A 26,829-nucleotide genomic window follows, 5' to 3' on the forward strand; every position below is an offset into this window, starting at 1 on the left:
TAACCTTGTCTGGGAACCTTTTCTTAGGTTCTGCTCTCTTAAAGTAAATAACATTTTTATTAAGTGGTTCTTGTTATCTGAGCATCTTTTATTGCAGGATGAGTCTGGAAAGGCTTCTATGGTAAAGTATTACTGTATTTTAATGAGTCTGACCACCAAATTTAAGATGCACCATTATTTTGTATGTTACATTGCCAATTCTAGTTGATACCATTGTAAGACACATCCTTATTTCAAAAATGTAAAATTTGCATGTGTGGCAGCGGGTTTTATAATGGGTGATAATGAAGTATTTGAGTAGAAATCTCACGGAGGAAAATGAATGTGGGAAGACGTGACTTGGTAAGAAGGAGCAGCAGTTGTCAAGTTCCTCCAGGGTAGTTGAAGGAACTATAAGGAGGCCTGTCTGGCTGGAGGCCTGTATGGTTTATAGACAAAGGGAAAGTGGTAGGAAAAGTAGGCACAGAGGTGGTGCTCCTGGTTGTGTAGAGCCTTGTGGGTCATCGAAGGACGCTGACTTTTTTTTTTTAGGACATTGACTTTTTATGTTAAGTAAGAAGAGAAGTTACTGGAAGCTTGAACAGTGGAGTGATTTAATTCTTGTACTGGGATCACTTCTCGCTGCTTTGTTAAGAATAGATTTTAGGAGGCAAGAATGAAAGCAGGGAACCAAAATTAGGCAGCCCTAGGTGACTATGCAAATATTTGAGATGGGAGATATCAATGGTTTGGATCAGAGTAGTATTGGTGGAGATTATGAGAACTGATTAGATTCCAGATTTAATTTGAAAGTACAGTTGACAAGGTTTGCAGATTTGCTGATGGAAGCCTCATACGATGTGAGAAAAATGAAGGGTCAGATGATTTCAGGTCTAAGCATTTGGTAGGTATCATTTATGGAAATGTAGAAGCCTGCAAGAGAAGTTGGGTGAAGCAATCAGTTGACCGGTTTTGAATGTTGAGATTAATCCTCTTAAACATTCAGAAGATAGGAGGCAATTAGAGGTTGAAGGGAAAAGGCCTGGTTGAAATTATAAATTGTGTATATTTGTGTGCATATATGAATGTACATGTGTCACATAGTATGTGTCCATGTATTTTTATTTTTTGATCCTTATGTCATTGACTGTTTCTTCAGAATTCCTTTTTTTTCTCTTGTGTATTTAATCTTTGGTTTTAATATTAGTGATTTTGTTAACTATTTGATGACATTGTCTCCCTTTAACAGTGGGATATAAAGAGAGATTAAGTAGCTGGCTTTCAAGGTACTGTTGTAAGGAAAGAGACTACTCCTGTTTTTTTAAGGTATCATTTTTAACTTTTTATTTTGGAATAAATTTATACAAAAAGTTGCAAGATAATGTGATAACTTCTGTGAACACTTAGATTCACCAATATTTTAACATTTCTTGTATCATTCTCTCTAGGCACATGTGTATACATGCCTTATATTTTTCCCTGGGTCATTTGAGAGTCGGTTCCCTTTACTTGTTTTCCACTTAATGCTTAAGTGTGTAATTTCTATAAGCAAAGACACTCTCTGTAGATATAACCATAATATAGCTAGCAAAGTCTGGAAATTTCATATAGTAATAATTTTTTTCTAATTGATAGTTCATATTCCAGTTTTATCCATTGTTCCAACAGTGCTCCATATAGTATATTTTCTCCCTTTAGTAAAAATTCAGTCTAGGGACGCCTGAGTGGCGCATGGAGCCTGCTTCTCCCTCTGCCTGTGTTTCTGCCCCCCCACCCCCCTGTGTCTCTCATGAATAAATAAATAAAATATTTAAAAAATAAAAAATAAAAAAAATGCCGTCTAGAACATGTATTACATTTAGGTGTCCTGTCTCTTTAGTTTCACTTAATCTAGAGCAATTATTTCCTTACCCTTACTTTGTGTAGTGTAGATATTTTTGAAAACTACAGGCCAGTTATTTTCTAGAATGTTCTTCACTTGGGGTTTGATGTTTCTTTGTGATTTGATTCAGGTTCTGCATCCTTGGCAAAATACACTAAAATGATGTGATATCCTTCCCTGGGTATCACATCAGAGGCAAGATGTCTGTACTTCTTTCCTTCAAACCTCTGTCCTATCATTTTGTGTTTTTGTTTTTGTTTTTAATGTGTAAATGTTACAGTTAAGATTTATTAGGCAGGGAGGAGAACAAAGATTCTGTGACTTAAAAAGGAAAGTTGGAAAAAACATTGCATTAATTTTGGTATGCTACTCGCCACTAAAAATCTTTCAACTAATTCTCCTTATTTCTTTTCTTTTCCTTTCCTTTCCTTTCCTTTCCTTCTCTTTCTCTTTCTCTTTCTCTTTCTCTTTCTCTTTCTCTTTCTCTTTCTCTTTCTCTTTCTTTCTTCTTTTTCTTTCTTTCTTTCTTTCTTTCTTTCTTTCTTTCTCTCTCTCTCTCTCTCTCTCTCTCTCTCTCTCTCTCTTTCTTTCTTTCTTTCTTTCTTTCTTTCTTTCTTTCTTTCAGATTTATTTATTTATTCATTCAGATTGAGAGAGAGACAGGCAGAGACACAGGCAGAGGGAGAAGCGGGCTCCATGCAGGGAGCCCAACATGGGACTCGATCCCTGGTCTTCAGGATCACGCCCTGGGCTGCAGGCAGCGCTAAACCGCTGTGCCACTGGGGCTGCCCCTTATTTTGTTTCTATGCCAGACTTTCAGATTATCATATATTTCTGAGTGGAATATTTACAGAGAATGCATTTACCAGAAAATTGAAATGTCTGCTTACCAGAGCATTTATTCCTCCCTGTAAATCACATGATATGTATACTGACACATGCCTAAATGTCTTGGGGTGCTGACAGAATCTAGTTTCTACAGCTACATAGCAATATTTTCATTATCCAGACTGTGGGGACGTTGCCAAGATCACACCATCTATGTTAGATTCTGAATATAGCCAGTTAGCCTCTCTTTAATGCCTCTGTCATCAGCCTGCACAAGTGATGTTACTCTTATGTAGTCCACTTTGAACATTTTGTTGAATATTTTTTATTTTTCAAAACTTAAAAAGAACTTTTAATTTTGAAATAAATGTACTTTCACAGAAACTTGCAAAAATAGAACACAGGGGTTTTATTTATCCTTCATCCACTTCCCTGCATGGTAAAATCTTACATAGTACAATTCAAAACCCAAAAGTTGATACTGGTACAACCCACAGACCTTATTCACATTTTACCAGTTTTACATGTACTCATTTGTGTGTGTGTGTGTGTGTATATGTGTGCATGCATGCATATGTATGTATGTAACTCTGTGCAATTTTATAACTGGCGTAGATTCTTGTAACCACCATTACAATAGAAATACAAAACTGTTTCATCAGCACAAAGATCCCTCATTCTTCCCTTTATAGTCACTCTTCTCTCGTCTCTCTCCAGCCTACTATCTCATGTCTAACCCCTGCAACCATTAATCTTTTCATCATTTCTATAATTTTATCATTTTAAAAATTTTATATAAATGAAATCATACAATGTTACCTTTTGAGATTTGCTTTTTTCTTCAGCATGATTTCCTCAAGATCCACTAGGCTATTGAGTATATCAATAACTTGTTCCTTTTTATTGCTGAGTAGTATATATATCTCAGTTTCTGTACCATTCACCAATTGAAGAATGTTTGGGTTGCTTTCGGTTGGGGAGCTGTTACAAATAAAGCTGTTGTGAACACTGGTGTGCATGTTTTTGTGTGGACGATAGTTGCCTGAATTTCAGTCTCCACCTTCAATAAATAAATGTTTGTTCAGTGTAAGTCACTGTGGCCTGAATTATATGGGTGTGCCAAACAGGGCCTCTGTTGTACAGTCTTTAATCACGTGGTTGTACTAAAGTGCTATTGAGGCAACAGCATGATTAGGATCACATTGTACATATGCTTTTGTAACCTCTTTTATCTTCTTCTCACATACTAAGTTGTCAAATTTCCAACCTTTGAAAATACTGTTTTTGAATGGATATCTATTACTCCATTATGAAGTGAACATTTACTATTTTTGGACTGTTTATTACATCATTCAGAGGTCCTCTCATGGAACCAGAAACCACTGTAGGTATTTCAGCAGAAAATGTTTAGAACTAAAAGAACAAAAGAAAAACACTGTGGATAGTACATAGGTATTAATTGCAGTGACCAGCTTTTATAAATCGTAGGGCCAGAGGAATGAAGGGATGAAATTGGGGTTAACAGAACCTATAAGTTGGAGATAGGGCTGGGAGTTGGACCTCGGAAGAGAAAGTGTTGCCCACTGGTGCTGGTACTGGTATCATAAGAGCCTTTTGGGACTGAGGCTCAAACATCTGAGTTGAAAGTGAGTCCTTTCAACTGGACTCAAATATCAGTGGAGAGGATATTTGGCAATGAGTAGAATAAGGGTAACTTTTCTGTTGTGGTGGTACTGGGTGGCTAAAACTTTAACAGAAAAATCAACCAGTTATCTTTTTGACCAGCAGAACCTAAGAAAGGTTTTGGTACTACCAGGGCTAATGGAAAATGAGAAAATACACAAAAGAGAAACCAGAGAAGGGGAACTCAAAATTGTGTAAAAACTCTCCCCAAATCTCTGGTTGACTTCTGAGCTACGTATGTGTGAGGCAGATGGAAAGTGGTCTGAAATGTGATCAGAATTACTGCCACCATGGCAGAGATGCAGGGAGCTAAAACTCTTAAAGAACACTTGCCATTTTTTTTAGCTGTAGGTACCAGGAGAAGGAATGCAGTTAGTGAGGAGGTAATGCAGAAAAAAGGGGCTAAAGAAAGGGAACCTCAAATTCTAAATATAAAACTCTGTCCAAGTTTGTACCTGGCCCCTCATTTGTGTGTATTGCAGACGAGAATGAAAGTACTCTAAACTGAGATCCTAGCTGCTGCCCATTAACACATGATGGAATTAGTAATTTGGGTCTGAGCATGTTAATTGCCTGCTAAAAGAAAAACAGTATTTTTCAGAACAATATAACAGAATCCAGAGTTTACAGCACAACATTCACAATTTTCAAGGTCAACTCAAAACTACTCAACATGAAGAGCTAGAAAATAACAACACATTCTCAAGGCAAAAGACACAAATGCCAAATTCAAAATGAACAGGATGTTACAATTATTGGACAAGGATTTTTAAAGAAGGTTTTATAATTATGTGAGGTAAAAGAAAAATAGGCTTGTAGTGAATGAAAAGGAAGGCCATTTCAGCAAAGAAAAAGGAAACATATAAAAAGAACCAGTGGGATATCCAAAATAAAAAACATGTATTCTCTGGGATTTATAGTAGTAGATAAAGATGACAGAGAAAATAATCCGGTTTTTGAATATAGATCAAAAGAAGTCATTCTTAACCTAATTTGGTTTTTTTGTTTCTTTGTTTTAAATAAGCAGAATTAAATGGGTTTTTTGGAGTCTTGAGAGGAGAAAAGAAATTGAAAAAATATTTGAAGAAATTATAGTAAAACCTTCAAAATTTGGTGAAGAATGTAAATTTATAGATTCAAGAAGCTATACAGCAACAGGATAAATAGAAACCTAACATATCAAACTGCTGTGAAAACCAAAGATAAAAAAATCTTGAACATAGCTAGAGAAAAGTGACACATAAATGGGGAGATTCAAATTACCATACACTTCTTAAGATCGTGGAAGCCAGAAGATGTCTTTTAATGGAATGAACGAAAAAAATTATCTTTCCAAAATTCTGTATTCAGTGAAGATATTCTTCAAAAATGAAGTAAAAAAGATATTTTTAGGTAAAGGAAAACTAAGAGAACTTATGGGCAGACCTGTACTACAAGAAATGTTAATGGAACTTTTTCAGGCTGGAGAGAAATACCCCCAGTGGCAAACTGAGGTCTTTAGGAATTGGTGAAGAGGATCAGAAAAAGTGAATATGGGGATCCCTGAGTGGCTCAGCAGTTTGGCGCCTGCCTTTGGCCCAGGGCTTGATCCTGGAGTCCTGGGATTGAGTCCCACGTTGGGCCCCTTGCATGGAGCCTGCTTCTCCCTCTCTGCCTGTGTCTCTGCCTCTCTCTCTCTCTCTCTCTCTCTCTCTGTCTCTCATGAATAAATGAATAAAATCTTTTTTTTAAAGTGAATATATATCATTAATTATAGGATTATTTTTTCCCTTTTAATGCTTTTAAGATACAGAAAATCTGAATAAGCCAAAGTCTAAAAAACTGATGTTGTTAATACCTCCTCCATCAAGAAAACATTTCCACCACGACTTCACTGGTATGTTCTTTAATACATCCAAGAAGTAGTCCCAATTTTATGCAGAGTCTTTCTAGTTAGGTTGCCAGCATAACTGTGAAACCTAAACCTGGTAAGACATCACAAGAAAATTATAGCTGTGTGATGGACATAGATATTGTCCATATTTCTTTACAAAATATTAGCAAATCAATAGTATATAAAAAGATTTATGTATCACTTCTGAGCCTTTTGGCTAAGATAGTATATAGTATCTGTCCTTACCATTTTAATATCTGATATATTCTCTATCCAAGGACAATATAGTAACTGGGTTTTTGGATCAGGAAAATGGCTGATCCATTCCATGCATCAGCCTTGTATTATAGTACCTCTAAGAATGGTGCACCCCCTTGGGACAAAAAAAAAAAAAAATTGTATGTCACGACCAAATGGACCTTATCTCAGGAATTCAAGGTTAATTCAATGTGTTAAATCAGTCATTGTAATTTGCCATTTTAGCAAACTACAGAAATTCATAACAAATTTCAGTAGATACAGACCAAAAAAAGGTTTGGACAAAATCCAACATTCATTTAAATTTAAAAAAGAAATTCTTAGGTAACTAGAAGTAGAAAGGAAAATCAGTCTAATGAAGGACATGAACAAAATTCATAGTTTAACAACGTGCTTAATGGCAAAATATTTTATGTGTTTCTCCTAAGATTAAGGTCGGGGCAAGATGTCTGCCCTTAGCACTTCAATTTTAACATTGTTTTGAACATCCTAGTCATTTCAGTGTGGCAAGAGAAAAAGATACAAAAAAGCATAAAGATCAGAAAGGCAGAAGGAAAACTGCAGGTGGCATGAATGTTTTTGTTTTGTAGGTTACTTTAGGTGTATTATTTAAACAGGTGGCAGATGTACTAAGTGAATTTTGCACAATCATGGAATATAAGGTTAATATTACAATTATGAAATGTGTTATATACTGTAAGCAGTGAAATTTAAAAACAATTTTATGTATAGTAACCTAAAAAAGACATTACTTAGGAATCAGTCATTGTGCATCGTACCTGTACAGTACAGACTAAATGAGATTGTGAAGATAAAGAAGACATGAGTAATTGGAGAAATGTCCATGGATTGGAAGGGTCAATATTGTTAAGAGATCACACATTCCCATATTAATCTATAGAAAACCTATGGAATCACTGCAACCTGGTACTAAATGTATCTAGAAATACATAGGTATATGCAAACTACCGAGATTAGCCAAAGCAGTTTTTAAAAGGTGAGTAAAGTTTGAAGACAACACTACATGATTTCAAGACTGTTACGCAGCAATAATTTAGTGTTTTTGGAGTTAGACATAAAACCCCCAGATTAAGAGTTTTGCATGCTTTACTGACTGAGCCAGCCAGGCACCCCAAGAATAGACATTTAGATCAGTGGAACAGTGTAGAGTCCAAAAGTAAGCCCAAACAAGGATGTGAAATAACTGGATTTTGTTAGACTACTGGTAAGAATGTAAAATGGTACAACTATTTTTGGCAGTTCCTTAAATGTATACCTACGTTTTTGAGTTAGGCATTCCAATCCTAGGTCAGAAGTAAAAATAGGGGCGCCTGGGTGGCTCAGCAGTTGAGCATCTGCTTTGGCTCAGGTCGTGATAACAGGGGCCCGGGATTGAGTCCCACATCAGGCTCCCTGCATGGAGCCTGTTTCTTCCTCTGCCTCTGTTTCTGCCTCTCTCTGTGTCTCTCATGAATAAATAAATAAAATCTTAAAAAAAAGTAAAAATATATATCCATATAACATAGGAATTTTCACATCATTTATTCAAAATAAAAAAGTGGAAGCAATTTTTCAACAGGTGAATAAACAAAATGTTATATTCATTATAAATCAACTCAGCAATAAAAAGAATCAATTACTGTAAGACACAACAAAATGAATACAAAAATTGTTATACTGAGTAAAACCACTGAGGCATAAGAGTACATACTGATTTCATTTACATAAATTTCTTTAAAAATGCAAACTAATAAATAGATGAAAGCAAATTCTTGGTTTCTGGAAGGTGTTGGCAGAGGGAGGGATATTATATAGAGAACATGAGGAATCTTTAGAAGGGATTATGTAAATGAAAACATTTCCATCTTAATTGTGGCAGTGATTAAAATCGATAAAGTTTACTATATATTAATGATAAAGTTCATTAAAAATTCGGTTGACTTTCTTTGAATTTCTAAGTCTTCTTACATTCTGTCCCCTGAGTTTAACCTTTTAGATAGTCTTTTCATTTCCACTTTTGCCCCTACCAGAGAAATCTCTTCTAAAGCATCCTGTCATACTGTTCTAATCTAGACTTTGGAGTCTCTTCCATAACTCTGCTTCTTGCATTTTCCTTGTCTTCCTGGGAAGTCCCTTTGCTGCTTCTTTTCCTGGATCTCAAATGCTGCTGACTTCTCTTGGTTACTCTCTCATTTTGGTGACACATACCTACCAGATTTGAAAGGTAAATGTTTCTTTATGTTCATGGTTTAGAACTATCATACTGATTAAGTGCCTGGGTGTGAAACCCTTAAATATCATTACTTTATGCCTTTTTTCTTGGACTACTTAATTTTCTCATAGAAGAATCTTCCAATGGGCAGAAGGGGATAGAAGGAACTTGTGTGGGTGCTAGCTCTCTGGAAGTCAGGTAGGGGAAAAAAATAAATATGAATATTTCCGTATCTGCTTTTTTTTTTTTTCCTTTCCCCACACCCACTGCTGTGTAGGACTGTCCCTACTTCTAAAACTGATATAATCTCTCTCAGAGGTAGGGGTGGTGCCTCTAATATTGCACCATGGTAGGTGAGTAGTAACCAATGCTTAGAATTCCCGGGGTTTAATTGCACCTTTAAATGACTCTTGATCTTATTTTTTTCCAGCTACACCCTTGCTTTTACTTTTATGGCTACCTGTTATCTCCAGTTCCCTTGCGTTTCTGTCATTGCATACAAATTGGCTTGATTTCTTTTCTCTTCTTTTTTCTTGTAGATGCTTAATTTTCAGCTTTCTCAAGCCAAATAACTCAGTTACCACATTCTACTTTTAAATTTTGTCGAGAGGTGCCTAGGTGGCTCAGTTGGTTAAGCATCTAACTTCATCTCAGGTCCTGATCTCAGGATCCTGGGATGGACCTCCACGGCCGGCTCCCTGAGAGTCTGAGTGTCCCTCTGCCCCTCCCTCCCACTTGTGCCCCTGTGCTCGCTCACTCTATCAAACAAATAAATAAAACTTTAATTAATTTTGTAGAAAATTTTTCTTTCTTTTTCTTTGTGGATTTATACCTCTTGTTCCTATAACATTATTTTTAATAGCTAGTGAAGACTTTAGACTGAATGCATGTGTCCTCCCAAAATTCTTGTGTTGAATATTTAATTTCTCATTGTGATCACATTCAGAGGTGAGGCCATTGGGAGGTAATTGGGTTTAGATGATATGAGAGTGAAGACCACATGATGAAATTGGCACCCTTCTGAGGGGATGAAGAGACCACAGAGTTCTCTGTCATCCATCTGAGGACAGAGTTAGAAAGCAGCCATCTGTAAACCAGAGAGAGGACCCTCAAACACTACTATGCTGGCACTGTGATCTGGACTTGTAGCCTCCAGTACTGTGAGAAATTTGTGTTTAAGCTCCCTGTAACACTTACTGGTATTTTTGTTATAGAAACTGAAAGAACTGACTTAGACACACCAAGACAGTAGATATAAGTGTCATTTCACGTTTTGATAAATTTTTTTTGATCCCTTGCAATAAATTTTAACAGGGTAAAGTGTGAGGCTCACCTACATTTTCCTTGATATTTTCCTTTTTTGTTGTTGGCTTTCTCGTTGGGGACACAATTTGGTTTTGGGGAGAGTAAAGTAATCTCATTTGTGTTCATTGCAGTTGTGTTTGAATCAAGTAGTTCTCTATTTTATGTTGGAGTGTTGTATGTACGTTGACATGCGATATAAGCTCAGTTGTCTAGACTTCAATATTTTCTAAAACATGTCCTCTTAAGAAGTCTGTCATTTGCCCTGTAGGCATCGCTTCCCTCACTTTTACACATTTTGGGAAATCAAGGCTTCTATGTTCACAGACTCTATCACCTGATAATTGATATATCCCTCTTTTATGCCACCTACCTGTCAAATTGTTGATGGTGGAACTGGCTACCTTGTATACATTTTCTGTTAACTACCATCTCTGTGTATGGGTATGAAGATACTGCATTCATCACAATGGTGACATTCAGTTGAAGCTACCAGATTCTTTAATTCCAGCTTTCTAGACTACCATTTTATTTCTATTTCTATGCAGCTCTATCTAAAGCTTGACATTTTCCACATTTTTAAACTTTGAGCAGGGAGAAGAGATCATAATTTATACTTGGCAGATTTAGAAATTTGGCAAATTTTACATACTGATTTTAGATTTTATTAAGTCACTCATATCCACAGGAAGCCTGTGGTGGGTTTCTGTTTTCAGGAATATTTTAAATGTGGCATTGTACTACTCACTGGAAGATTGTGAGGAAGTTTTGAAGATGTCAACTGTAAGACATTTTCAGGAATGGTAGCTAGAAATAGACTGATTATGAAGTGAAAGTTTAAAAATCTCTGGGCCATTCAGAATAGTAGACTGATCAGTTAAATTATTTACTTGGTTCTTCAGATAGTATATATTCTTTCCCTCCTCCAAGAAACCTTTTTTGGTAACTGGATTCCATTCTTAAGGCTTGACTATCCATAGTCCAAACTGTGATGTCGAGCACATTGATTCAGAAAATGCTTAACTTACATCCTTTAGCCAGTCAGATCTATGATTTGTTGTCTTAATTTTAAAAGAGAAATCTGTTTTGTAATCTAAAGAATATTTTGTATGGCAGTAGCACCTGGGTGGCTCAGTCAGTTAAGTGTCTGCTTTTGGTTCAGGTCATGATCCCCAGGTCCTAGGATCAAGCCCCTCATCGGGCTCCTCTGCCTCTACCTGCCTCTCCCCCTGCTTGTGCTCTCATGCTCTCCCTCTGTCAAATAAATAATCTTTTTTTTTTTTTAATTGTGGAGTTACAGTATTTTTGCTAAACAGATGAGATAAAAGATTGATGCTGTTTAAAAGGAGGAAAGAATAAATGATAAATCTTGGAAATACAAAATGTAGATTCTGTTCATCAAATAAGTTTATTATTACATTGACCAGAGAGGACTTTCTCTTTTCTAAGATTATTCACAGGAGAAGAAATTGATTCACTCTCTATACTATGTCTAGTAGAAGAGGTGCTATATGTGATGGGTCCAATCATATTTGAATTAATTTACTGAACAAAAATTAAAGATATAAAATACTCATTTTACATATTCTCACAAAGAATGGAAAAGACTGAACCAAGTAATTAATATTTTCACTAAATGTTTACTTTCTGTTATAGGCAGTGTCCTCTAACGTAGGTCTTTTTTTTTTTTTTTTTTTTTTTTATCTAACGTAGGTCTAATGGTAATGTTACTTTATTTTTCTTCTCATTGGAAGCTCTCCTGGTGTTCTCAAAGACATTTAAAAAGTTAGAAGTTAATTTGAGATACTTAGAAGGAAATGTTAACATTATTTTGTGACAGAATGTATTTTGTTTATCACATTTAATGAAATACAACTATTTGCCATGAGTTTTTTTTTTTTTTTTTTTTTTTTTTTTTGAGTAATGGAGGCATGGAAAAAAGTAGTAAACATCTTCCCTAAAGCTTATTTTGGTGGGTTTGTTGTGTGTGTGCTTATGGTGATGTTCCCCCTAGTTAAGCTAATTCAAAGCATTTGATGAAAGTATTAGCTCTGTTTTTTGAAATATATTTATGTACCAACTCGTTTGTAGGAGTAGTGAATAAAACTTAGTTTTTGGTAACTGTGTCTTGTGCTTTTTATCTGAGAGATCTTCAAAAAACAGTTATTTGAGTAGAAAAATAAATAGAAAAATAACAGGAGTCACCCACCAGCCAGAATGGATATGTTCATGTTTTTGCTCTTGGGTATAACATTTCTGAGAATATAATTAGCTTTGCTTTTCATTTTCTACTTTTTTCTCCACAGCCTCATGATTTTGATGAATGTCGATTTGATATTAGCGTAAATGATAGCGTTTGGTATCTTCGTGCTCAAGATCCGGATCACAGACAACAGTGGATAGATGCCATCGAACAGCACAAGGTAGAGGCTCTAGTGTTTACCTGTCAGTGGAGGATTAGGCAAGATACTGGTAGTAGTAACTCCTTTTAAAAGTTTTACTTTTTTTCTTTAAGAAGTTTTGAGATGTAACGTGTTTTTAAAAAGTCGAACATTATTTGGATAGTAAAGATCAAAGTAGTACAGATACAAATTTTTGAAATAATTTTATTCCTAACATTTGAGTTGCTCTAAGGGAATTTGTTATGACAAATGTTTTTAATTTTTTTTTTAAGATCTAATTTGCTTTATTAAATGATCATGAGTTAGGCAGGACCCAGTGTAGCAAATTGAGGGGCACACCAACAAATGGTTTTCATTGTTAATTAAAACAAAATGTGCCCTTTTTTTTTTTTTTTAAGTAAAACAAATCTTGATTTTTATACTTAGGATTTGTTCCATAGTAAATGCCTTTGTATGATCTGGATAAAAGGTTTGTGAAATAATATTGAATGTATAACCATAATATTTAGAAGCTTCACTGTTTTTATAGTCATCTGTAGCCTTTTGGGTAAATTCATAGTGTAAACATTTGTCATTTAATTTTTGTAAATAGGAAGCTAATAGTAAACCTTTAGAATGTATTTCTTATATAGATGTATAATCCGCATTCTTGTTATTTAATAAGGGGCACGTGGGTGGCTCAGTAAGTTAAGCGTCTGCCTTCAGCTCAGGTCATGATCTCGAGGTCCTCAAAGAATCAAGCTCTGCATGGGCTCCCTGGTCATCAGAGAGTCCGTTTCTCCCTTACCCTGTGCCTCCCTCACCACCACCTTCCCCCATCCTCTCTCTCTCAAATAAAAAATGTTTAAAAACAAAAACATGAATAAGTGGTAAGTAGACTAAAGAAATGTGTGATATTAAATCTGCATTATTAGCTAACTCAGTTTATTATGATAAAACAAGGAATAGGGAAAGGTATAAATTCATGATGCTATTCCTGAGTGTGACTTAAGAGAACTTTGTACTTATTCACATACTTGTCTGTACTTGTTTGTTTGGGTTTCATAGAGTTGTAGTTGAAACACCTGTTTTGGTCATTTGACAGGTGCAAAACATGTACCCACACAACATGCATACACACTCTAAAACAAGAAAAACCTGTCTGATTTGAGGTAGCACAGGCAAATTCTTATTGATATTGATTATGAATTTTTCTTGGCGTAAAGAAAGCTGGCTGTGATACCCATTTTCCCCCCTCTGTTTTAGCTTTAGTGTTATACTGGTTTAAAATCTTGTGAATGTTGGTGTGTCTGGCTGACTCGGTCAGAAGAGCATGCGACTCTTGATTTCAAGGTTATGAGTTCAAACCTTATGTTAGATGAAGAGATTACTTAAAATCTTAAAATTTTATATTAGTTATCTTGATTTTATTACTTCAGAAAGGAGTCTAAAAATGGAGAAAATGGGAAAAAGATTTCTAGTATTTAAAAGAGAGGAGCTAAAACAATAAAAAAAAATAAAATAAAAAAAAATAGAGGAGCTAGAATTCCAAAATCTGAATGCTTTGAATCTAGGCCGACCTGGATTCACACTACATCTTCTGCTGTGTACCAGATACGACTGGGCGTGATAATTTACCTCTTCTTAGTGTATATAAGGAATATATGAGATAACATATGTACGGTTACTTACCAGAGTGGCTGATATATTTTCTCATTTATGACAGTGGAAAAAGAAAGGGCTTTGGAGTGACAACTAAATTTATTAAATTATACATTTTGTTTTTGGACGAAGAATTCTGCATTCAGTGAGAGTTGCTAAATGTGCCTGTAAAGAGATGGTATTGTGTATTTATTAATCAGGTCCAGGGCTCTTACTAATGATTAAAGATGTTATTAAGTAGAACTAATTTTTAACTTGTGACTTAAAGCCTTAATCAGCTAACATAGATTACAGGGCTGGTTTTTTCTGTATTTTTAATTAGGCATATTTTATTTTGCTTGTTTTTCTTAGTAAAGCCAAACCAGAATTCTCTGCAAGTTTCCATTTTGTATTTTCTCCTTGAGTGAAGAAATATGCAAAAAGCATATATTTCTTCCATATCATTGATTTCTTTGCATCTTTGAACAATGGATAAGCATAATCTTTGAGTCTCGGGGGCATCTGGGTGGCTCAGTCAGTTAAGCAGCTGACTTTTGGTTTCAGCTCAAGTCATGATCCTCCCTCAGGGTCCTGGGATCAAGCCCTGCTCAGTGGGGAGTCTGCTTGAGAATTTTTTGTCTCCCTCTTACCCCTCCCACTTGCTCGCATGCACTCTCTCAAATAATTCTTTAAAAAATAATAATAGTAATAATCTTTGTGTCTGAGAGCAGTGTGACTTCAGCTGAGACATCAGGTTTTTGGTGAATTTAAGTTCTTAGGAAAAGATTTTTAAAAAGATTCAACATCAGGATTTCATTTTTTTTTTTAACAGGATTTCAGATACATTGCACAGACTTTTCTGATTTCTAAAAGTAGTTGATTCATAGACAAGGAAGGAGAAATCATTGTTAATTTTTATTAATAGTTAATTGTAATGTAAATTATGTGATGTGCTAACATATCAGTGAAAATTTATAAATTGAATATGAATTTGAATTGAATATGAATTTCAAAAATAAATTGTTTGAGTTACTAAATTAATATTTAAGAGGGAGAACATTCAAATGCTATCACCACACATAATCAACAAAGTTTTCTTCCCCATAGGCCAGAAACAGTGAGGTAGTGAGGAAATGTTTCTTAATTTGTTCTTCAGTATCCCTAAAGGATATTGAATGTGGAACCTCAATTTAGTAATTTTACTATTTAAGTATGCATTTGTTATATTGATACTCAAAATTAATACCAAATCGTTAAAGCATGGTGATGATTATGATAGAGCTCCTATTTACTGAGGATCACTCAAGTACTAATTAGTGCATTATGTACTTCATGTGCTTTATTTTTTCCTTATTGTCCTGAGAGGTGAGGGAAGTGCTATTTTGGAGTCGATGAAACAAGGTTTAGATTAAATTTAAGAAAGTTGACTGAGACTCTACTACCTTTTAGTTTATGGATTCTTTGGATTCAATTTTATGTTGATTCTGCTTTCTTTTAGTTACTGGTAGACACTGAATATTTGGAGGGGTGATTGAGTAGCTCAGTTTGTTAAGCATCCAGCTCTTGATCTCAGGGTCATGAGTTCAAACCCTGGTTTGGACTCCATGCTGAGTGTGGAGCCTACTTAAAAAAAAAAAAAAAAAAAAAAAAAAAAAAGGTGAATATTTGAAAATAATTCCCATAAGCTTACCTCCTGCAGATTAGATTGTATCATTTGAGCTCTGCCATATATGTGCAAGACAAACAGGAACTCATCTTTCCACCCATGGACTGTCAAAAAGAACATTTTACTGTTTAGTGTTTGAATGGTGGATTTTGAAGTCTGATAAATACAGGATTGAATCCTGGCACTGCTGCTTATACTACTTACTAGCTGCATGACCTTGATACATTACTTAGAGAAGGAAAGATGACTGTATCCTGTTTGTGTGCCTTCACCCTCACACCACCCTCCCTACTCCCACAAAAACAGAACAAAAACAAAGCAAGCAAAGTAAGCCAGTCATGATAAACCCAAAGTGTTATACTTCAAAGTTGATGAGTTCCCATCCTTCCAGCTCACTCAATTCCATTTACATTTACTTCCTCATTATACCACCTGCCCTTAAAATGACACAAAACTTGGAACAGTGGGCCTTTTTTCTTCTGATGTCATCAGATGGGCCTTCATTCCTTTTCTTGCTGTTGAGCCTTTGTTAGGGCTTCCCTGACAGGTTTTGGCAATTTATAATATCTGGGAGAAGTTGGAGGTTTCTGTTCTTTCCTTCCCAGGTGGCCTGTATTTACTCATTCTACTATCAGTCTATTTAACACACACACACACACACACACACACACGCACACTCAAATACACCAAAAGTTCTACCTTACAAGACAATAATAATGTGGTGGTGGTGATGGTGATAGTAATAGCTGACATTTTTGAGGATTAACATATATTAGATATGGTAATAAACATATACCTTATCTCCTTTTACTCAGTCTTACAAGGTTTACATTACTATACTATTTCTATGGATGAAGAAACTGAAACAGAGGTTAAATAACTTGTCCAAGGTCAAATTGCTAATTAATAAAGGAGCCGGCTTTCAGACTCAGGTCTGTGTGACCTGAGAACCAGAGCTTTTGACCGACAAGCACTTCTCCCATGTATTCATGTGAAATATATTTTGTTTACTTAAACTGTCAGACTTCTTAAATCACAGTATTCCTATAGTTTTGTGGGTTTTTTTTAAAAGATTGTATTTATTTATTTGACAGAGCACAAGTGGGGGAGCTACAGGCAGAGGGAGAGGGAGAAGCAGGCTCTACATTGAGCAGGGAGCCCAATGTGGGGCTCGATCCTAGGACCCTGAGATCATGACCTGAGCCGAAGGCAGACACTTAACCGACTGAACCACCCAAGCACCCCTCCCATAGTTTTTATATGTTCTTCATATCACTACTGTTTATTTTAGACCATAAGCTCCTTAAAGACTCAGATGCACCACTTTTTAGGAATTAACGACACATTGGACACTAAATTTTCCCGTTGACATAATTTACAGTATTTTGTAAAACAAATTTTATGAGGGAAATTTATAATTTTTGAAATTTTTGTTTTTCCTTCAGTCTTCATGGTTGGTGTTAGATTACTGACAGAAATACAGTAGGTTCTATATTCTCTGTCTGCTGTTGTTTTTTCTCCTTGGTATTCATTGCAAAATAACTTGCTCACTAGAAATAAAGTTTTTAAAAGATAATTTTGTGATTTAAATGTTGTCATCATATTAGAAGTTTCATAATTTGGGGTGACATTAGACAGTAGTCCCTGTGAAAGAAAGAAATTCTTGAGGTCATTCTTAAATGCAAGATTCTGTTTTGACTTAAAATATACCAAGGGGCATATATATACCTGACCAGTAATTTTATTTTGAAATAGTGTGCTTGCTTTATTGTGTGGAGCGCATTTGTATCCTGATTCTCCTTAAAATTTGAGACACTACTAAATAAAAGATTTTTATTTTATTTTCAGAGAGCGTGAAAGAGCAAGAGAGTGAGTAGAGGGGAGGGACAGAGGGAGAGAGAGAGAATCTCAGGAGTCTCCAAGCCCAGAGCGAGTTCGACATGGAACTTGGTTCCCATCACCCTGAGATAAACTGAGCCAAAATCGAGTCAGACCCTTAACCAACTGAATCACTCAGGTGCCCCTAAGTAAATGATTTTTAAAGACAAGTTGTTGTTGTTGTTTTAATCTTTTGGCCATCTCTCATGTTGTCTTGAGGCCAAATGAAAGATGTTTGTGAAAATTATTTGAAAACTAAAAGCTACATGAATGTAAAGATTAAACATTTTTAATTTGGATTATTTGGATTAAACATTTTTCTAGTAGATGGATCTGTATATTATCCAAGGGCCTCTGTGAGCATTTTTTTTGCATGATTAGCTTATCAAGGAAATGTGATAAGCTATCTATTGATGCTATTATTTAAAAGAATCATAGGATTATTCTAGGATCTTTAATTGCAATAAATGTGATTTTGAATAAACATAGTTTCTTCTTACCATGAAAGAAATCTACTTCCCTAACCCTCAAAAAACTAGCAGGAAGGCTCTCCTTCTGGCAGATTTAAGAATCATGTTGAAAAAATTAACTCTTTTTGGCTGTGACAGAGTTTGTGGTAATCATGACATTACATTATTTTCATAAGGGACAACCTTAGTAGATCTGAAATTTTGGTGATCATGAGCCACGCAGACTTTCCCCACATTTTGGAAATTATCCAAGACATGAGGAGTCATAGGAAGATACACAGTTAGGGAGGAAGAATCCAAATGGTAATTATTATAAATGCTTATTTTCTGTAGTGAGAATCTGAAGGCAGTTGTTTTGTAATTTAATATGAATGGATTTACCTCATATCCTTATGTGAAGGACCACTAATTCCTATCTGATGCTCCATTGAATACTTTCAGAAGAAAGTTTTATTCTCAGCTTGAGAAGTTAAGGGATTTCTGAGGGAATTAGGTGGAAAACAATTTTTGAAAAGAACTTACACATTTTGCTTGAAATGAGATGGAGTACGAAAGAAGTTTCTTACCAAAATAAGGTCATGGTTGAGCCACCTAAATGATGCCCAGGACTCACTTTAAAGACCTCTTAAGAACTGTGTTGTTCTTTGCCATAATGAAATAATTTTCCCTCCTATCTCAGAATCAACTTAATTTTGATGCTTTGTCTCAATTTTTAAGAGCAGTTTCTGCTTATTTGACATGTTAATCTCTTTTGTCTTAAATTTGACATAAGTTTGGGATGCCTGGGTGGCTTGGTTGAGAGCCTCGATTGAGCATCTGCCTTTGGCTCAGGGCGTGATCCCGCGTCCCGAGATGGAGTCCCACTTTGGGCTCCCCAGAGGGAGCCTGCTTCTCCCTCTGCCTGTGTCTCTGCCTCTCTCTGTGTCTCTCTGTCTCTCTCATGAGTAAATAAATAAAATCTTTAAAAAAATAATTTGACATAAGCGTATTAGGAAACTATTTTAAAATAGCTAGATGGCAAAATATACCTCTTTTTAGCACTCTTTAAATATCAAGGTCATATGAAGTCATTATTTCTGCCATATTTAATAAACTATAATACTGGAAAATTTTCTTAACAGATAGGTACTAGACATTCATTCTACACTTCTCTGCTTTATAAATTATTATATAAATTTAGTTTTGCATTTTAAATCTGATTTACTTGGTAAAGACTTAAGGATGCAAATATAACTTTTTAACTACTATTTTTAGTTTAGTTTAGTTTTTATTTATTTAAGTAATCTCTATACCCAGTGTGGGGCTCGAACTCATGACCCCAAGATCAAGAATGTACTCTTCTGACTGAGCCAGCCAGGCACCCCCAGTGCATTCTTTGTGTAAATAATTTCACAGGATTGGTGGATTACAACCAGTTCTCTATTTACCTGTTTGCATCCTACCATGGTGATAGAAGATAGAATCAAATTTTACTTTTCCTTTATATTCATGTGTTTTAATTTTTGAGAGAAGTGCAAATCTAGCAGCTTCCAGAGTAGTCAAGGATGTGTCATTTGCTCATAGAAGTTGTAAAAAAAATCCCACATAGTTGAGATCACAACTGGGCTACATTAATTAGCAAAAAAACTTTTTGTCTCTGGATATTTCAATCATTATGGTCAAGAATTTGGTCAGTTCCTACCAGTGAGAGTTAGTTATTAAATTGCTTGCAGTAGTAATCCATACATTAGTAGTAAAAAAAATTTTAACACCTTAACGTAGATACTGTCACACTGCCAGTCAGCACTTTCGAGGTTTGGAATGAAATCAAGGAAAACAAAATACCAACCCCCTTTAATATTCTTAGTATTCTGGAATAAAAATAATTTAACTCTCAAGGGCTTTTAAAATAATTTTGTAAGTTTTTGTTACCTAAAATTTTGAAAGCTGAATTTGCCAGAGGTGACATCTGCATTTTGTACTTCATATGATGTGTAAATACTCAATAAAGTATATCATATAGAAAAGAGGGAATGTCATTAGTTTATAATTTTCATCCATCCCTTTTTTTTTTTTAATCTGTGGAAGGTGTTTATCCTTTACCAAGATGGTAAAAGAGGAATTCAAGGATTTTACATCAGTGAAAGAAAGAAGATACTGAGGTAGCTAATCATATTAACCATGTAGCCAGTTGAGATACAGCTTGACAACATTTTGTCAAAAGGAGCAGAGAGAGCCCCACAGATGGGTAAGAAAACTTTTCACAGCTCAAATAAAAACAAAAATAGCCAAAAGACTTGAATTGGCACTTCATAAAACAGGATATTCAATACGAAAAGGTACTCTATGTCATTAGTCATCAAGAAAATGCAAATTTATACCACAGTGAGATACCATTTGCCACCAAGCAGTGTCACTTTAAAATGATAATAATAATAAAGAAAAAGAAAAAATAGACTTAAAACCACATGATGGTGAGGATGTGGAGCAACGGATGTAAATTGGTGCAGATACTTTAAAAACCACTTTTGCGATATCTGCTAATGCTGAACATGGTTGTGCAGATCAAATGAATATTGAAAATATGAAAAGATTACATGGGTATTGATGTCATAGGTCCATTTATTTTAATTATGCTTTTTAGGTTACAGGGACTACAGGCCAACCTATATAAACCTTGATAAATGGGAATATTTCCATAAACCAAGAAAAATTAGGGTGCACTACTTGCAAAGAAAACTGGATCTGGGGGACCCCTGGGTGGCGCAGCGGTTTGGCGCCTGCCTTTGGCCCAGGGCGCGATCCTGGAGACCTGGGATCGAATCCCACATCGGGCTCCCGGTGCATGGAGCCTGCTTCTCCCTCTGCTTATGTCTCTGCCTCTCTCTCTCTCTGTGACTATCATAAATAAATAAAAATTAAAAAAAATGAAAAATTAAAAAATTAAAAAAAGAAAACTGGATCTGTATACTTAACTCTTGCAGTGCTCTTACTGTAGGGAAAACTCACTATCCTATCACCTGCCACCCCACCTATGGTTAATGTAACTTAGTTTCATTCTGTTCTTCTCCCTCTTTCATAGTCCCTATTGATTGATAACTTTTGTTCTCCCATCCCACTCTTAGTTCCTTTTTCTTGGTTTGTCATGACCTTTTCCTCTTTGGCTTCTTTTCAGCTTTAGCTCCTACTCCTAACTGCTCGAATCTCTTGGCATTTTCAAAGTAAATGTCTTACGAAAATCTAATTGCCTGTTCACTCCAGGTTACTATGAATTGGCCACTCTTGGTCCATTTATAATTAATTGCATATTTACTTGTGCTTAAAGGGTAGGGTGGAATTGGCTATACAAATAGTAATGTTCTGAAGATGTAATCTGTAATTTTGTATAACGTTTACCATACTTGCAAATTTTTATAATACCATATATTTGCTGATGTGGAAAACAAAAGCAAAAGAAAAAATTTCCTTACTGCCTACAGCCTTTTGACAAGTCCTTGAAAACAGGCAGAGTGACATTCCTCTAGGAACTCAGCTGCCTCAATATTAATACTTTGCTGAGGGCAAAAGGTAATCTTAGTTTAACATAATCCCAATCCCCCAGAGTCCTGTAAGTCTACTTTTGACATTTAAAAATTCCTTTGGAAACTTCCTTTATCTCTACCTCAAAGTCACATGGTAACAATTGTCCTCCAAGCATATGCTCCACTGATACACATCTGAAGGGGGAGTCTCATGACTAGGGTGGTTTTTTTTTTAAGATTTTATTTATTTATTTATGAGAGACAGACAGAGAGAGAGAGAGAGAGAGAGAGGCCAGAGACACAGGCAGAGAGAGGGAGAAGCAGGCTCCATTGCAGGGACCTCCACCTGGGACTCGACCCCTGGTCTCCAGGATCACACCCTGGGCTGAAGGTGGCGCTAAACCGCAGAGCCACCTTGGCTGCCCATGACAGGGTTTTAATAGAAATAGATGACCGTTTCCTAACCTTTTCCCCCTCAACATCCTGGAAACCTTGTTTCCAAAATACCTTGGAGGTTTGTGCTGTCTGTAACCCTCTTCCAACTTGAAAATACGTAATCAGTCCCCCATCAAACCCCAGTGCAGCTCTTGCTGCCCACCAGGTCCTGTCCCCATGCTTTTTGCACTGAAAACGTCTCAAGGATTCTCTCTTAGCTATTGGCTCTGAACCCTAACATTTTCTACATCATTTGCTACTAGCAATTTAGATGAATTTTACTAGATTTTCAGCTTATTTTTCCATGCTTTATTAGTCTATAATTAGCTTATAAAATATTTCTTTAGATAAGATTTAAAAAATGATACTTAATCTAGAGTTCAATAACTGTCCTTGCTGTAGAAAGTATTAAAATCAGGCTTTATGCTTTAAAAGTTTGGTGGGGTTTTTTTTGTTTTTGTTTTTGTTTTTACAGTATTTGTATTTGAACTTTTAATCAGAGAATATTTCTGATACTCACCAAAACAGATGGGATTCTGTTTTTTCTAATGAACTATAAAAGTAATGGTGGATGGGAGTGGCTTACACATATTGACATCGTCAAACTGTTCTTTAATTTTACTTGCTGAGTATACTGGACATGATCTGAGAGAAATGTCTCTTAAATCAGAGAGCACAAAACTGCTCTTTTTCATCAAATCTTTTTAACTAATAGCCTAAGAAATAACTTTGCTCATATGGTCTTTATTATCCAGTAAATATTCTGGATTGGTTTGGAATTGAAGGTGAAAGCTTTGGGTTAGAAACAATAAAAATAGGTAGCAAAATAAATGAATATCCTGCAGGTTAAAATGTTATCCTAGCTGAAAACAGTTCTTACCATTTTTCATGACCTTGAGAGACAAGATATGATTGTTGATAGGAAAGCTTATATCACTGCTCATTTCCTAGTTCCTTTTTCTTTTCAGAAATAATCTTTTGGTCTGTAGAGGGATAAAGGAGTAATTAGATACTGTCATCATTTAATTCCCTTTTTCTATTTTCCCACTGCCATTCTTTAGTTCTGGTCACTAAGTGATTCATTTGGATAAATTCTCCAGTTTTCTAACTACTTTTAAGTCTTTTTGCTCTTAAAAATCCTTTCTAGCCAGAATAATCCTTTAAAAACAGATATCTGAGGGCACCTGGGTGGCTTAGTGGGTTAGGTATATGCCTTCAGCTCGGGTCATTATCCTAGGGTCCTGGGATTGAGTCCGTGTCAGGCTCCCTGCCCCGTGGTGAGCCTCCTTTTCCCTTTCCCTGTTCCTGCCACTCACTCCCCCTGCTTGTGAATGCCTGCTCTCTCTCTCTCTGTCTCTTTGTCAAATAAAGAAACAAAGAAAATCTTTTAAAAGAAAAAGAAAAGAAAAATAAATATCAGGTTATTTACTTCCAGTTTTAAATCCTGTTTGGATTCCTATTTCCTATAGGATCAAGTCCGTACTTTGCATATAAGGCACTGTTAAAGGGAGAAATATAATTACACTAAACTAGTGTCAACATCCATATTCATTTACAGTCAATTACTAGAAATGTATTACATTGATGTTGCTGTAAAGGGTGTCTTTGTTCTAGCCCATCTCTGTTGTAAGGAAATATTACCTGTTTCAAAATAGTGGAACTTGAAATAAACAAGGAAATAAGAAGTTTGCTTCAGAGTGAAGAAATCTTTAACAGTACTTTGTAGTATTTATATTATATATCATATGTGCTAGGTAAATGTTAGCTACCATATTCCTCCTTCACCCACAAAACAGGCAGGCTATTCCTTTATATTGCTACTCTAGGAACACTTAATAGGGGAAAATAAATCTTAAAAGAGCTAGTAGCAGATTTAACAAAGGATCAGTGCTACTCTCTTAACTTTTTTTATTTTATGATTTGCCCTAGGAAAAAAGGACCAGTGCATATTTTCTTTTAGAAGTTCCAAAAGCACATCGCAAAAAAAAAGGGCATCATTCTATTCTTTTCATCTAATTGCAAAACAGTTATTGTTACTTTTGAAGCTCCCTTAAATGTCCCAGTAAGAGAAAATACAGGTTTTACATTGTTTAAGGAATATTTGCAGTTTTATTGAAATGTAAGATTATAATTTGCCAAGGAAACTGAACCCTAAATTCTCCAAAGAGACCCTAAAAGAAATATATACACATAGAACAAAGGTCAGCAAATGAACATTCTTTATTATTCTGGGACTTTGGCCCCAAACTTAAAATTACCAAAAAAGATATGCATTCCTTTCTTAAGAGTAGGGGAGGAATCGAGATTTATATCAAACATGAAATAAATACCTGGAACATATTACTGAGTGGAAGAAAAAAATACAAAACAGGATAGTATCATTTATGTACAAATGTAAGGCTGTACATGCAAAGAAGTATCTAGAAGAAGCAACAGTGGTCATTTCTAAACAGCCTAAATTTTCATTCTCTTTTGTAATTTTCAGTATTGTCTATATTGTTTGAAATAGTTACAGGAAATGTATATCACTTCTACAAAAATAGAAACAAAAAGTAAAGTCATAGAGCACATTTTTAATCGATCCCACTTAAAAGGAGGTCAAAAAACTAATAATACTGGTAAAGTTGCAGTGAAACAAAGACCTGCATATTCTGCTTATGGAATGTACATGAGTGCGGTCTTTTTGGAAAGCACTTGACAAGGGATATCAAAAGTGGTCATATCCTTAAACCTAGCAATCAGTGGGATGCCTGGTTGGCTCAGTGGTTGAGCATCTATCTGCCTTCAGCTCAGGACATGATCCTGGAGTCCCGGGATAGAGTCCCACATCAGGCTCCCTGCATGGAGCCTGCTTCTCCCTCTGCCTGTGTCTCTGCCTCTCTCTCTCTCTGTCTCTCTCATGAATAAATAAAATAAAATAATAAAATAAAATAAAACCTCTAGCAATCTGCTTCTGAGAAATGGTCATAAAAATACAATTAACCTGCAGAAAAATGCTTTATGTAGGAAGTCGATAAATACTAAATGCAAAAACCAAAAATATCTTCAGGCCTACTAATATGCAAACAATACCAAAATTATGGTACAGTAAAACACTAACAAAGCTATACTGTAAGGAGAAAATTTTATTAGATAAAAAGGAAAAGAGGATATAAACTTTATCTCAGTAAGGTTTTGAGCAAGAGATGTACAGGGAATAAGAAGGAAATATACCATGGGGATCCTTGGGTGGCTCAGCGGTTTAGCGTCGGCCTTCGGCCCAGCGCAGGGTCCTGGGGTCCTGGGGTTGAGTCCCACATTGGGTTCCCTGCGTGGAGCCTGCTTCTCCCTCTGCTGTGTCTCTGCCTCTCTCTCTCTCTCTCTCTCTCTCTCTCTCATAAATAAAGTCTTAAAAAAAAAAAGGAAATATACCAGAGTGAATAGTAACTCTCAGTTACAAGATTGAAGATAATTTTGTATCTTTTTCCTTATAACAAGCTAATACTACTTTTAAAAACTAGAGTGGAAGTGGGGCAGTAAAATCTTATCAATAGAACTATTCTCAGGAATGGTTTTACATTGATATTTTAAAATTTAAATTCAGTTAATGAACATATAATGTATCAATTGGTTTCAAAGCTGGAGGTCATTGATTCCTCAGTCTTATATAATATCCATAGTTCATTACATCATGTGTCCTCCTTAATGTCCATCACCCAGTTACCCCATCCCTCTTACCCTGCAGCAACCCTGTTTTCTATGATTTAAAATTTCTTATGGTTTGTTTACCTCTTTCATTTCATCTTTATTTTTTCCTCTCTTTCCCTATGATCTTCTGTTTCTTAAATTCCACATATGAGTAAGATCATATGATAATTGTCTTTCTCTGATTGACTCATTTCACTTAGCATAATATCTTCTAGTTCCATCTACATCATTGCAAATGGCAAGATTTCATTTTTTGATGGCTGAGTAGTATTCCATTGTGTGTGTGTGTGTGTGTGTGTGTGTGTGTGTGTGTGTATACAGACACACATACATACCACATCTTTATCCATACATCTGTTGATGGACATTTGGGCTTTTTCAGGAATTTTTAAAAATATTTCATTTATTCATGAGAGAAACAGAGAGAGAGAGAGGCAGAGACATAGGCAGAGGAAGAAGCAGGCTCCATGCAGGGAGCCCGATGTGGGACTCCATCCTGGGGCTCCGGGATCATGCCCTGAGCTTTTAAAGGCAGACGCTTAACCCTTGAACCACCCAGGCATCCCTCAGGAAGGATTTTAGAAAGAGATTTGAAACAATTAGAATCAAAGTCTCTAGATGTTGAAACAGTATAGCATTATGATTAACATCCTGGGCACTTGAATTTGTTTTTTAATACATTTTTTTAAAGATTTTATTTATTCATGCCAGACACAGAGAGGGAGGAGAGAGAGAGAGGCAGAGACACAGGCAGAGGGAGAAGCAGGCTTATGCAGGGAGCCCGACGCAGGACTCGATCCCAGGTCTCCAGGATCACACCCTGGGCTGAAGGCAGCGCTAAACCACTGGGCCACCGGGGATGCCCTGGGTACTTGAATTTGGAATTAAATCCTGGCTCCCTTACTAGTGGTGTGACTCTGAAGACATTAAATAAAATCACCTGTAAAATGGATATCATAACAGTATCTATTTCATATAGGATATTAAAGAATTCAATGAGGGATGACTGGGTGGCTCAGTTGGGTAAGCCTCTGCTTTTGGCTCAAGTCATGTCCTGGGATCAAGCCCCATGCTGGGCTTCCCACTCAGGGGGAAGTCAGTTTCTCCCTCTGCCTCTACCTCCTCCTGTTCATACTCTCTCTCTGTCTCTATCT

General features: G+C 35.8%; 1 protein-coding gene and 1 pseudogene across 4 annotated transcripts in view; both read left to right on the top strand.

Annotated features, from left to right (window-relative positions):
• CERT1 (ceramide transporter 1) overlaps positions 1–26,829 on the top strand; it is a 105,334-nt gene that overhangs the window by 19,036 nt on the left and 59,469 nt on the right. For all 4 annotated transcript variants that reach the window (XM_077867857.1, XM_077867850.1, XM_077867870.1 and 1 more), the window contains exon 3: positions 12,324–12,440. In XM_077867857.1, coding sequence (XP_077723983.1) covers positions 12,324–12,440 — 117 coding nt within the window. The remainder of the gene's footprint in view (positions 1–12,323; positions 12,441–26,829) is intronic.
• On the top strand, positions 6,443–6,620 carry LOC144303990 (U2 spliceosomal RNA; annotated as a pseudogene).

Source organism: Canis aureus, chromosome 2 (genome assembly GCF_053574225.1).
Source record: "Canis aureus isolate CA01 chromosome 2, VMU_Caureus_v.1.0, whole genome shotgun sequence".
In the NCBI taxonomy this organism is placed as follows: Eukaryota; Metazoa; Chordata; class Mammalia; order Carnivora; family Canidae; genus Canis; species Canis aureus.